The sequence below is a fragment of the Microcaecilia unicolor genome, chromosome 5 (genome assembly GCF_901765095.1).
Source record: "Microcaecilia unicolor chromosome 5, aMicUni1.1, whole genome shotgun sequence".
In the NCBI taxonomy this organism is placed as follows: Eukaryota; Metazoa; Chordata; class Amphibia; order Gymnophiona; family Siphonopidae; genus Microcaecilia; species Microcaecilia unicolor.
In genome coordinates this window covers 132,260,960-132,273,258 of record NC_044035.1, presented here as the reverse complement: position 1 = coordinate 132,273,258, position 12,299 = coordinate 132,260,960, and the positions used below count along the sequence as shown (strand labels likewise).

General features: G+C 43.4%; 1 protein-coding gene across 1 annotated transcript in view; it reads left to right on the top strand.

Moving 5' to 3' along the window:
• OGDHL (oxoglutarate dehydrogenase like) overlaps window positions 1-12,299 on the top strand; it is a 260,916-nt gene that overhangs the window by 119,461 nt on the left and 129,156 nt on the right. Inside the window, exon 12 of the mRNA XM_030203286.1 lies at window positions 6,071-6,223. Coding sequence (XP_030059146.1) covers window positions 6,071-6,223 — 153 coding nt within the window. The remainder of the gene's footprint in view (window positions 1-6,070; window positions 6,224-12,299) is intronic.

Here is a 12,299-nt window from a genome sequence, read left to right as displayed (position 1 = left end):
GCCTGTGTATAGCTTTGCTAGTGCTCTGTGTTTGTTTCCAGTGCATGTCTTGTTAGCTTGGGCACAGCTTTGTTGTTAGCTGGTGTATAGCTTTCAAGTCTCCTGAGTGTGCTCTGTGTATGTTTCTTGTGTATGATTGGTTTGCCTGGGTATAGCGTTTCTATTAGCCTAGGTACAGTTTACTAGTCATTGTGTTTAAACCTGCCGACTGCCAGAACCCGGACAGTCCCTGCCTGTCGGCCTTGCCTGCGCCTAGGTGCCAGGGGGCACTCCTGGATCTTCATTCCTGTTGTTCCTGCTTGCAAGTTCCAGTTCCGGGTTTTCCTGTAAGTCCTACCGGCTGCCAGAACCTTAGGGCTTATCCCTCGGGGAAAGGTGGTCAAGCGTAGGTGAAGCCTAGGTCCAGTGTGTTCCGGTCCAGTGTGTTCCAGTCCAGCGGGTTTCACTCCTGTATGTTCCAGTCCTGTGGGGCCCTCCAGTGTGTTCCAGTCCAGTGGGCTCCACTCCAGTGCGCACCCGTCCGGTGCGTTCCAGTTCCGTGTATTCCGGTGTAGAACTCCAGTCCGGGGTTCTGGTCCAGTTTTGTCTCATCTCTAACTTGGAGGTGATCTTGCCTGCCACTGCCGCTCCACGGTAGTGGCCCATGGGCTCACGAACCCAGTGCTCCCGGGGAAGAAGCCTGACAGCATGCCAAGGTCCGCGAGCACGCGACAAACAGATTGGGGAACCTGGTTCAATTCCAAATGGCAGCAAAGAAATCTGTACTGGATATTAAAATGTATGTGTATTTTGCAGTAGAGGTAGTGCAGCACACGGATTCTAAGATAGCAGCAGCTGAGTTGGAAAGCAGTAGCAACCATGTGGCGGTGCAAACAGAGAAGCAGCTGAGTACAGCGGAAGAGGATCAGTTCCTGCATCAAGGAAAGTTGTGCAGGAACTGTGCAATTTGAAGAATTTAAAGCAAACATAATGAGTGTCAAAAGTTAAATCTAAGTGAGCCTGGGAGAGCTGAAAGCAGATATAAATGAGATTGGTCAACAATTGGAGGACTTGGAGTCAGCACTAAAAAGCTCTGGTGAGTCAGCAAGAGGAAACCCTCCTGAAAATTGAAGCTCTAGAAAATAGATGTAGATGGAATATCTTGAGAATACGGAGTGTTTCAGAGATAATGATGGAGAGGGTTAACTTGGAGATCATGCAAAAAGAAATCTATCAAGTTTCTGACTGTTGCTGGAGTTTAAAGGGTCCATAGGGCTCTATGGTCAAGAGATGTGGATAGGCCGAGATATAAGGGACAATTTTATAACTTGGCACCATGTTTTAAGCACCATAATGGGGCAGGCTGAGCACTAGTTCTATAATAGCATTTGTGCATACAGATGCTATTACAGAATACTGCTTAAACCCAAAGATTTGCGCACAAGATGTACTCATTTACACAAGGTCAGTGGCAGACATAATTGAGTATGCCTGAGTACGCCTAAGCACTGCAGATCACATATGTAACTTACAGTTTACCCAGCCATTGATGTACAGAATTCTTTAAGTTATTCACCCATGTGGGAGAAATTCCCATGCCCCACTCATGTACCATCACTTGTATGCCCCCTTGCAGTTACACACTAATGTATATGAACACATATCTTATGAAACGAACAACCACGTGAAGTGGAGGAACATCAATCCCTACAACCGTTTCAGGAGAAGCGAAAGAGTAGGGTGGAAGGGTGGCACTTCTAAGAAACACAAGGGACACCAAATGATCTTTGTACACATTACTTTTTGGACTACACGTAAAGACTTGACATGGCACCATGTTTCAGTGCTGGGGCGCCTGCCTCAGGAGTCTGGTAAATTAACAATCAAAATCACGAATTAGATGGTTTCTTCGAGACTTGATACTTGATCTGATTCGTGATTTTGACTGTTAATTTACCAGACTCCCAAAGAAAGTGCCCCAGCACCGAAACACAGTGCCATGTAAAGTCTTTAGGTGTATTTCAATAAATACTATGTATAAGGATCATCTGGCCTCCATCTTGTTTCTTGGAAATGCCACCCCTTCCAACCTACTCTTTGGTTTCTCCTACAATACTGACTAGCACATAGTTTACACTTATGTGCCAGTACAGACATAAAAAAACAATACCAACTCATAAAGAATCTTATTAATACCAACCCAGTCACATCATCCTCCACAAACTGCCCATCGGCTGACCAGCTGGCAAATTACTTCAATAACAAAATCACCAATCTTTGCAGCACAATTCCACAAGACTGTACTAACTTTGATTCCTTTCTCGACGAATTGGACCCCTATGGAGATGAAATTCCAGCCGACTGTTCATGGACAAACTTCACCCTCCTTACCACAAAAGAAGTCTCTGTGGTACTCACCAAATTTTCCAAATCACACTGCCATCTCGACCCATGCCCCAACAACTTAATGAAAAATGCCCCAGAACGCTTTATCATAGATCTCACCTCCCACCTAAACCTTCTGCTACAGCAAGGTTCATTCCCCACTGAACATGGCAAGATACTGCTTACACCAATACCAAAAAATCCTAAGAAACCAGCGAGCGATGTCACCAACTGCCGCCCCATTGCCTCCATTCCTCTACTAATTAAATTGATGGAAAACAGGGTGACCTCTCAAATCAACGACTACATACAAAAATTCTCCATTCTACATGAGTCACAATCGGGCTTCCGTCCAGCCCACAGCACAGAAACTGTCCTACTCACCCTAATATCCAAATTCAGACAAGAAATTACATTTGGAAACAGCATCCTCCTTCTACAATTCGACTTATCCAGTGCATGGTAGATCACAACATACTAACCAAACTATTGGACAAACTTGGAATCGGCGGTAACATTATTAACTGGATAAAAGGATTCATCACCTCAAGATCCTATCAAATTAAATTACCTACTGATATCTCATCCCCCTGGTCACCTATCTGCGGAGTACCTCAAGGATCCCCTTTATCGCCAATACTCTTCAATCTAATGATGATCCCACTAGCCAAAGCCCTATTCAGACGTGGTCTAAACCCTTTCATTTATGCTGATGATGTTACTATATTCATTCCCTTTAAATCAAACCTAACAGAAATCTCTGATAGAATATCCATGGGCATGAACATCTTAACCTCCTGGGCCAACGCCTTTAGGATGAAATTGAACAAAGAAAAAACACAGTGCCTAATACTTTCAACCTCAGCACTCCACAATTCCCCCATCTAATCTCACCATCTCCGGCACTACAATCCCCATTTCTGAAAACCTGAAAATCCTTGGAGTGACACTAGACAGCCACCTCTTCCTTGACAATCACGCCACATCCACCACAAAGAAAATGTTCACAATGATGTGGATATTGAAACGTGTAAAACCATATCTGCCCCAGAAAACATTCCAGAATTTAGTGCAATCCACGGTACTTACCCATGCTGATTACTGCAACAGTATTTTCTTAGGCTGCAAAGCCTATATCCTAAAAAAACTTCAGACCGCACAAAATACAGCAGCAAGACTCATCTTTGGCAGATCACATTTTGAGAGTGCAACTCCTCTCTGTGCAAGACTGCACTGGCTCCCAATCAAAGAACGTATCAATTTCAAAGCCCAGACTTTAATCCACAAGATAATACACGGAGAATCTCCGAACTATATGATAAATCTGGTCGACCTTCCAGCCAGAAACATGTCTGTATGCTCACAAAAGTACCTCAACCTGCACTACCCCAGCTGTAAAGGTCTCAAGTACAAAACTTATTATGGATCCAATTTCTTCTTCCTGGGCAGCTGTCTATGGAACGCTCTTCCTAGACCTATCCGAGCAATCCATGACCACCTACCATTCAGAAAAGCACTAAAAACCCAGCTATTTAAACAAGCCTACCCAAAAGACCCAGATTAATTTCATGAACCCATCTACCTTACATATACTGAAGAGAAAATGACATTGACCCAGAATCTATCTCCCACCTTACCCTCCTCTCTCTCTCACCTGTCTCTACCTACCTACCCATCCATTTACTACCCATCCATCCTTCTATTATGTTATACTTAATTTCCTACTTTACATAACAACATTCTGTGTTACCTATTACTATGTAAGCCGCATTGAGCCTGCTTTTAGTGGGAAAGTGCGGGATAAAAATATAATAAATAAAATAAATATTCTTTAAACTTATAAACACATAGAGCGCTCAACTTTAAGTGCCCTGTTATAGAATTAGAGGATAGTATCCTGTTTCCTGTGGTTCATTGACAGAAAATTGTGCAAGCCAGTAGTTGAGTAGGCCATATTGATTGGGAGAGCCTATGATTTTGCGGAAAGGGAGAGAGTTTACATGGATAAAAAGCTGTTTGCAAGAAGGGAGCATATGGTACAGATAGATGTACCTTTTTGGCTTAACCTTTCTTATCAAGGGTGTTACTTTATTTGGGAAGCTGAAGAAGCCCTTCAGGTAGCAAATCATATGGATGGAACCAGCAGGTAATGAGCTAGTAGCACAGCAAGCAGCTAAAAACAAAACTCCCTAGCGGCAAAGAGTTGGTAAAGAAGGGAAAAGACTGTAGAGGCAAGTGGAGAGCCCCACCTGAGACCAGAAAATCTGTTTTAGAATTTGAGAGGACAGTATGATCTGATGCAGAGTATTATAGGTCCCGATATTCAGACAGCAGGAGATAGCTGGGCTGTCTCCTGCTGTCGGCGCTGAACCTAGATATTCAGTGCTGGGCCATTTCTGGTGACCGGCATTGCATATCCGGGTTTTTTTCTGGACAGTTTGAAGATAACCGGCTATGTCGATATTCAGAAATAACTGGGTATCTTTAAACCAGCCAAAGATATACCAGGATTTGACGTGGCCAAATATGACCGCCAAACCTAGTTAAAACAATTGGTGGATACCCGGTTATATTGTGTGATATAACTGGTTATCCGCCAGCTGTTAACTGTGGATATTCAGCAGAGGATAGCCGGTTATCCCCTGCTGAATATTGGCGAATAGCTGGTTTAGCACTATTTAACCAGTCAGCATCTGTTCTGACCAGTTTAATAGTGCTAAATATTGGGCGGATAATAAATAAGACTTTGCAACATGATATAATAACAACCAGTAGATGTGGAGAATGAGAAAGTTACTTTGGGTGGTATGGAAGGCATTGTATAACTGCTGTGATATGGACCCAATATACTTGGTGTCTGTGTGGCGTGAGATGAGGGAACAGTTGGGTTAGGGCAGTAAGAGGGGATCCATTGGGGTCTGTGACTCACTGCAAGGGTCTGAAATGGAGGTAGGGTGGAGGAAGTGGGGTGAGAGGTAGAGGGAAGAGGAAAGGGGAGAGGAGATCTTGAGTTCATGGTATGGGAGAAGAGCATTAGGAGTGAATATATGGATGGATGGATGGATGGAGGGAGGGCATGGGGTTAAATGTACAGAGAGGAAAAGGGCAGGGCATGGGGGTGATTGTGAAGATTAGTGATACAAACTAGATTTGTTTCAATTACTGCTCAGGACCTAAATGTGCGGCAGATGTGGTCACTATTTTACAAAGAAGCCTTGAGATTAAAAAATTGGGTTTGGAGTTTATACAGGAAATGCACCTTCTAACCAAGCATGAGCATATGAGGGGCAATTCTTCAATCTTGACACCCACATTTAGGTACCCTCTTAAGTATGTAAATGTCTAGGATACTAGTACTTATTCGCTTAAGTGTACACTGCATAAAAAGGATCTCAGCCAGGGTTGGAGTGGATATGTAGGTTCTGCTACAGTGTGTGCGGCTAGTTTTAGTCCTGCTCAAATATCACTCTTTGCTTTTAATATTTGTTTTTCTAAACACGTTTTCTTCCTGTTCTGCTCCAGGTTGGTAAGATGCTACTTTTTCTCTGCTTCAGGGGTACCTATACTTCTGTGTGTGCTGTGCTATCCAAGGCAGATGATAGTGAGGCATAGGAGACTTAATTTAGTTGAAATCTCTGTTTGTTTCATGCTGTTTTCCTTTTCGTTGTTATTTTTGATTGCTGGACATAAATGTATATGCTTGCAGGTCTGCTACCGCCGGAGTGGCCACAATGAAATGGATGAACCTATGTTTACCCAGCCATTGATGTACAAGCAGATTCGGAAGCAGGTGCCAGTACTAAAGAAGTATGCTGATAAGCTGATTGCAGAAGGGACTGTTACTCTGCAGGAGTTTGAGGTACTCTACGTAAGAAAAGATGAGCTATTGTACGTGGATTACTTCCCTAGATTGCTGATATCTTGAGGACAATATTTAGCAAATGCAAAACATACCTTCTTCATACAGATAAATTATCTGTATAAAGTTATGTATATGTTTGGCTGACTTATGTATTTAAGTGAAACATTTAAGTATATGCATTTAAATTTATAAGAATAACTTACCTAAATGACGTTATATGTTCTATTTCATCATTTGACTTAAACACATAAAATTACAAGAATATAAGAAAAGCTATACTGAGTCAGACCAGGGTCCACTGAGCCCGGCATCCTGTTTCCCACAGTGACGACAAGTACTTGGCAAATCTTAAAAAAAAGGTAGATATCTTTTTCATAGTCCATTTAATGGGGTAAGCAATGGCTACCCCAAGTCTATGTTAGTCACCTTGACAGTGCCCTCTGTCAACAGATTCCACAGCTTTTTCAGAAATGCTACCTCTTCCACATGCAGAACCTGAGAGACAGGCAGATCTCCCAAGTCCACTGCATGGATTAGATGATGGTGCAGGGAAGAGGGATTTAGATTTACTAGGAACTGGGGCAACATTCTGGGGAATGAAGAGCCCATTCCAAAAAGATGGGCTCCACCTTAACTGGGGTAAAACCAGGCTGCTGGCACTAATATTTAAAAAAGAGTAGATTTTAACTTAAAACCTGGGGGAAAGCTGACAGTCACTCAGGCGTGCATGATTTTTAGTGAGGTATCTTTGAAGGATACTGTCAAAACAGGAAAGTTAGTACATCCTGACAGAGAGGTGCAACAAAAGTATAAGTAAGCCATGCTTTTAAGGGAAGAGCAGACAGAGCATAAGTACATAAGTACATAACATAAGTACATAAGCACATAACATAAGTACATAAACACCGCCATACTGGGAAAAGACCAAGGGTCCATCAAGCCCAGCATCCTGTCTCCGACAGTGGTCAATCCAGGCTTCAAGAACCTGGCAAAGATTACAAAGTATCCCTGTCAATTGCTAAGCAGGTTGTAGATACAAACAAAAAGCACACTTTGAAATGTTTGTGGACAAATGCTAGAAGACTAACATTGAGTGTACAGAACTAAACAAAGAGGTAGATATAGTAGGCATATCAAGACCTGGTGGAAGGAGGGGAACCAGTGGGTTCAGATTATATGGCAAAAATAGGGTGGATCAAAATTGAGGGGGGAGGTTAATGCACTATGTGAAAGAGGGAATTGAATTGAACAGAATAACAATTCTGCAGGAAATAGATTACAATATGATATCCTTATGGATATAAATTTCATACGTGAAGGGAAAGAAATTCCTGGTTGGGCTACATGACCATCCATGTGGTCAGAGTGAACAGAGAGATGATGGAAAGTTAACAGGAAAACTGGATGCTGACACATGGCGACACATTATTCAAGTTGGCTGGCTCTTCCATTGAGTTACCTATTGCTTACCTGAAAATGCACCATAAAAGGAAAGGCTACATTTATGGCCCTTGCTGCAGTATACTCTCCTGCTTCAGGGCAGTCTCGGATTGTGGGCTATCTTTAATGGCCTCCTGTGAGTCAGCCTCTGGTGAGTCCTCCAGCTCTGGCATTGATTGGAGGAAAGTCGGCAGCTTTTAGAGAAGGAATTTCTTTGTTCCCTCCCCCCTCCAGAGGAGTTGCAACCTAGATAAGAAGAAATCTCCCAGAGTGTCGTCTCCACTTCATCTCCCATTGAGATTAGTGTCGGCAAGGTGCAAAGAGGGTTGCCATCTGGGAGCTGAATCAGTCCTCAAAGTGGACCCAGAGTGTTATCTCAGGCTGTGGAGAGCATTGTTGAGTGTCTGATGGCAGAATTGGGATCTGAGGTTGCTGGAAATGAAGTTGCCATGTGAAAAATCTCTTTTCTACTCTTCTCCCCCCCACCCTGCTTTGCTGAGATCATTGAATATTTCCCTGGCAGCTATTTGGTCTGTGCTGATAAGACTCAGTGGTTTATTAAATGTATCAACTAAAGATATTGTTGCAGTTAAGAGAAGTATGGATAAATTGGCCCAGACTTGAGAAGGAACTTTTACTGAGAATAGACTTGAGACAGTGGAGCGTGAGGTAAAAGAATTTAAACAAGTTCATTTGCTATTGAATAAAGATCAGGGGTGATCCATCACCAAATAGAGCAGTTGGAGAATGATCACAGGTGTTTTAATCTGTGATTTTTGAATTTTCCTAGAGTTTGAGGACAAGCACCAAGGGAATTGTTTAAGAAATATTTATCTGAGGTTGTACAATTCCCACAGACTAGTTTTATGCCAATTGGGAAAATTTATTATTTGCCAAAAGGAACTGGGAATAATATGTAAGAATGTGCTACAGGTTTAGTGTCATCTCCTGATAGTTTTGATGTTTCAGCCCTTTTGGAGCAGTTGGTTACTGAAGAGATAAATAGGGCAGCTCTCCCAATATCCTTTGTTTTTTCCCAAGATGTGGCTATGATTGTGAGGTTATACCATCAATCTCAACCTTGCTTTCTGGGTCAGAGGATCTGTTTTTTTTCCTGATGTGACTAAACAATCTCAACAGATAAGAAAGCAGTTACTTGCTTTGCACTAAGAGGCTTGTTACCTTGGAACATCTTTTGTATTATGTTTTCTTTGTAAATGTATTTAAGTATGTTAAATACCAGAAATGTGTTCTTTGATCCAGAACAGTTGAAAATTTTTCTTGAAAGTAAGAAGTTGTCTAGCACAGGAGTTTCTGAGTAGATTTAGGATGAAATTGAAGCTAGGTTGTGCTGTGTTAGGCCTATACATTTTACTGATTTTTGTTTGACAGGGTTTTTGTGAACTTGTGAGACTGCCGCCAAGAGTCTCAACAGCCATTTTGACAGTGGAGATGACAAGGGCAGGAGTGACTTGGGATCACTCCTGCCCCAGTTGGGCCACTAGACCACCAGTGTAGGTCCAGGAGGGGGGTGGTTCTGTCTGGTTGTGGGGGAGGAGGGAGTGCTGTTCAGGGTGGGATGGTTGGGCCGGTTTTGGTGGTGAATTTTCACTGCAGATTTGATTTCAGCGAAAAATGAAAACACTGGCTTTGGTTGGCCTCTATTAATAGATATGAATAAATTTCACCATTTAAAAAACCCAAACTTGTATTTATTAAAATATATCAACAAAGAATGCAAACACCAAAGTAATGGTAGATGCACAGTGGTTTCTTCAGTGCACCCATCCTTTACATATAACACACCTAACACTCTCCCTTCCAACAGAGAAATCCCCCACCCCACTCAAAAAAGAAAGAACAAATGTCACTCTCTAACCTCCCCACCCCTCAATCATAAAACATTGTTTCCATCATTGAAAACTATGCCATCACTGTTCAAACCTGGCCAACTGAAAATGTCCAATTGCAGACAGTCTGTACATGTTGTACCACTGGTGCAGTGTCTGTACTATAAGCTCCCAGCATGGAGGGCAGATCTGTTTCCAGTACGTAGCTACAGTCACTCTTGTGCTGTCATCCTCAACCGGGGCAACACATCTTTGCCATCATCCAGATCTGACATCCATCGACTTAACAAGGCCACCTCCATCATAGGAGCAATAATTTTCCGAAACATTTTGGAGAACATAGCAAACATTTCCCCCCAAAAGGCTGTAGAAGTAGGCAGTGCCACCACATATTTCCTTAATATAATACCATCTCAAAAGAACCTTATAGCTATTTTCCATTATCATCATAGACATTCCCAGGCTCTTGGTGCGTATCCATATTTATTTAGATTTTGCTCACACCTTTTTCAGTAGTAGTGCAAGGTGAGTTACATTCAGGTACTCTGGATATTTCATTGTCCCAGGCGGGCTCACAATCTAAGTTTGTACCTGAGGCAATGGAGGGTTAAGTGACTTGCCCAAGATAACAAGGAGCAGCAGTGGGATTTGAACTGGCCACCTCTGGATTGCAAGACCGGTTCTCAAACCACTAGGCCACTCCTCCACTCCCATTCTTCCAAACTCAACACCTTCCCCCAAATCGTTCTCCTAAGCACACAAATAGCCAAGCTTTTGTTCCCCCCTGCCATTTTGACAATGATAAATTTGAGAGGTAACCGCTTCCTGAACCATAGGACTATACCATTGCTTCTAATTTACTAATCTCTCTATATAAAACGCACCTCCAACATTCTAATGAAGCCTCCACAAGTCTCAACGTTCTAATGAAGCCTCCACAAGTCCCAACATTCTAAATCCATGGTGGTGTAGATCAAAATTTGCCCATGAGTGTTTGCCCTGCCCTCGCGTCAAACGTGATGACATCGAGGGCGGAGCAATGGCACTCAACCAATCGCATCGCTATGCCCTCGACGTCATCATGTTTGACGTGAGGGCAGGACAGACATCGATCTACACCACTACACAAACGTTGGAACTTCTGGAGGCTTCAAAAGAATGCTAGAGGTGCTTTTTAAATAGAGAGAAGAGAGATGAGGAAAACCGATAGGTGGCTGAAGGGGGGGCAGGGGAGAGAGCACAATCGCTGGGTGGATGCAGAGGAGGAAAATGGGGGGGGGGGGGGCAGGGGCACAGCACAATCGCTGGGTGGCTGCAAGGGGGGCAGGGGAGACAGCAGAATCGCTGGGGGGGGGGGCAGTGGACAGACCAGAATCGCTGGGTGGCTGAAGGGTGGGGCAAGGGAAACATCAGATCGATGGGTGGCTGTAGGGGGGGCAGGGAAGAGAACAGATTCGCTGGGTGACTGGGGGGGCAGGAGAGAGAGCAGAAATGCTGGGTGGCTGCAGGGGGACAGGGGGAGACAGCAGAATCGCTGGGTGGCTGAAGGAGGGCAAGTGGAGAGAGAAGCAGATTCACTGGGTGGCTGGAAGGGAGCAGGGGAGAGAGCAGAATCCCACACACTCTGTGCCTCACACACACACACTTTCTGTCTCACAGACACACTCTCTCTCTCTGATACACACACACTCACACATTCGCTATCTCACTCACACAGTCACTCTCACACACATTCTGTCAAGCAAACACACTCCCAGGAAAACCTTGCTAGCGCCCGTTTCATTTGTCTCTGAAACGGCCTTATTTACTAGTGACAATTTTCATATTAGCAGCAATTGTAGTTTGTAAAGTTCCAATCTGAGAGAGACATGTCCTCTCCCCTACCTAGTTGTTAACACTTATTACTGTCCTCAGTTACATAGTAAATGACAGCAGCTAAAGACCTGAACGGCCCATCCGGTCTGCCCAACAAGATAAACTCATTTTACAGGGTATGTGATACTTTATATGTATACCCAAGTTTGATTTGTCCTTGCCATTCTCAGGGCACAGACCATAGAAGTTCTGAAGCTAATGTCGAAGCCCCTTAAAATTTACACTCCAGCCCATCCATAGCTATTCAGTTATGATCAGGGCTTAGACCGTATAAGTCTGCCCAGAACTGGTTTTGCTTTTCAATTACTGGTGTTGCCACCCAATCTCTACTAGGATTCCATGGATCCATTCCTTCTAAACAGGATTCCTTTGTGTTTTTGAATTCTGTTATTGTTTTCATCTCCACCACCTCCCGTAGGAGGGCATTCGACGTATCTATCACCCTTTCTGTAAAAAAATACTTCCTGACATTACTCCTGAGTCTGCCCCCCTTCAACCTCAATTCATGTTCTCTAGTTCTACCACCTTCCCGTCTCCGGAAAAAGGTTTGTTTTGGGGATTAATACCTTTCAAATATTTGAACGTCTGTATCATGCCATCCCTGCCTCTCCTTTCCTCCAAAGTATACATGTTCAGGTTGGCAAGTTTCTCCTCGTATGGTTTGCAATGCAAATCCCATACAATTTTTGTAGCTTTTCCTTGCACCACTTCCAGTCTTTTTACATCTTTAGCAAGATACGGCCTCCAAAACTGAGCACAATACTCCAAGTGGGACCTCACCAATGACTTGTAGAGGGACATCAACTCCTCCTTTCTTCTGCTGGTTATACCCCTTTCTATGCAGCCTGGCATCCTTCTAGCCACAGCTGTCACCTTGTCACATTGTTTCTTCACCTGCATATCCTCTG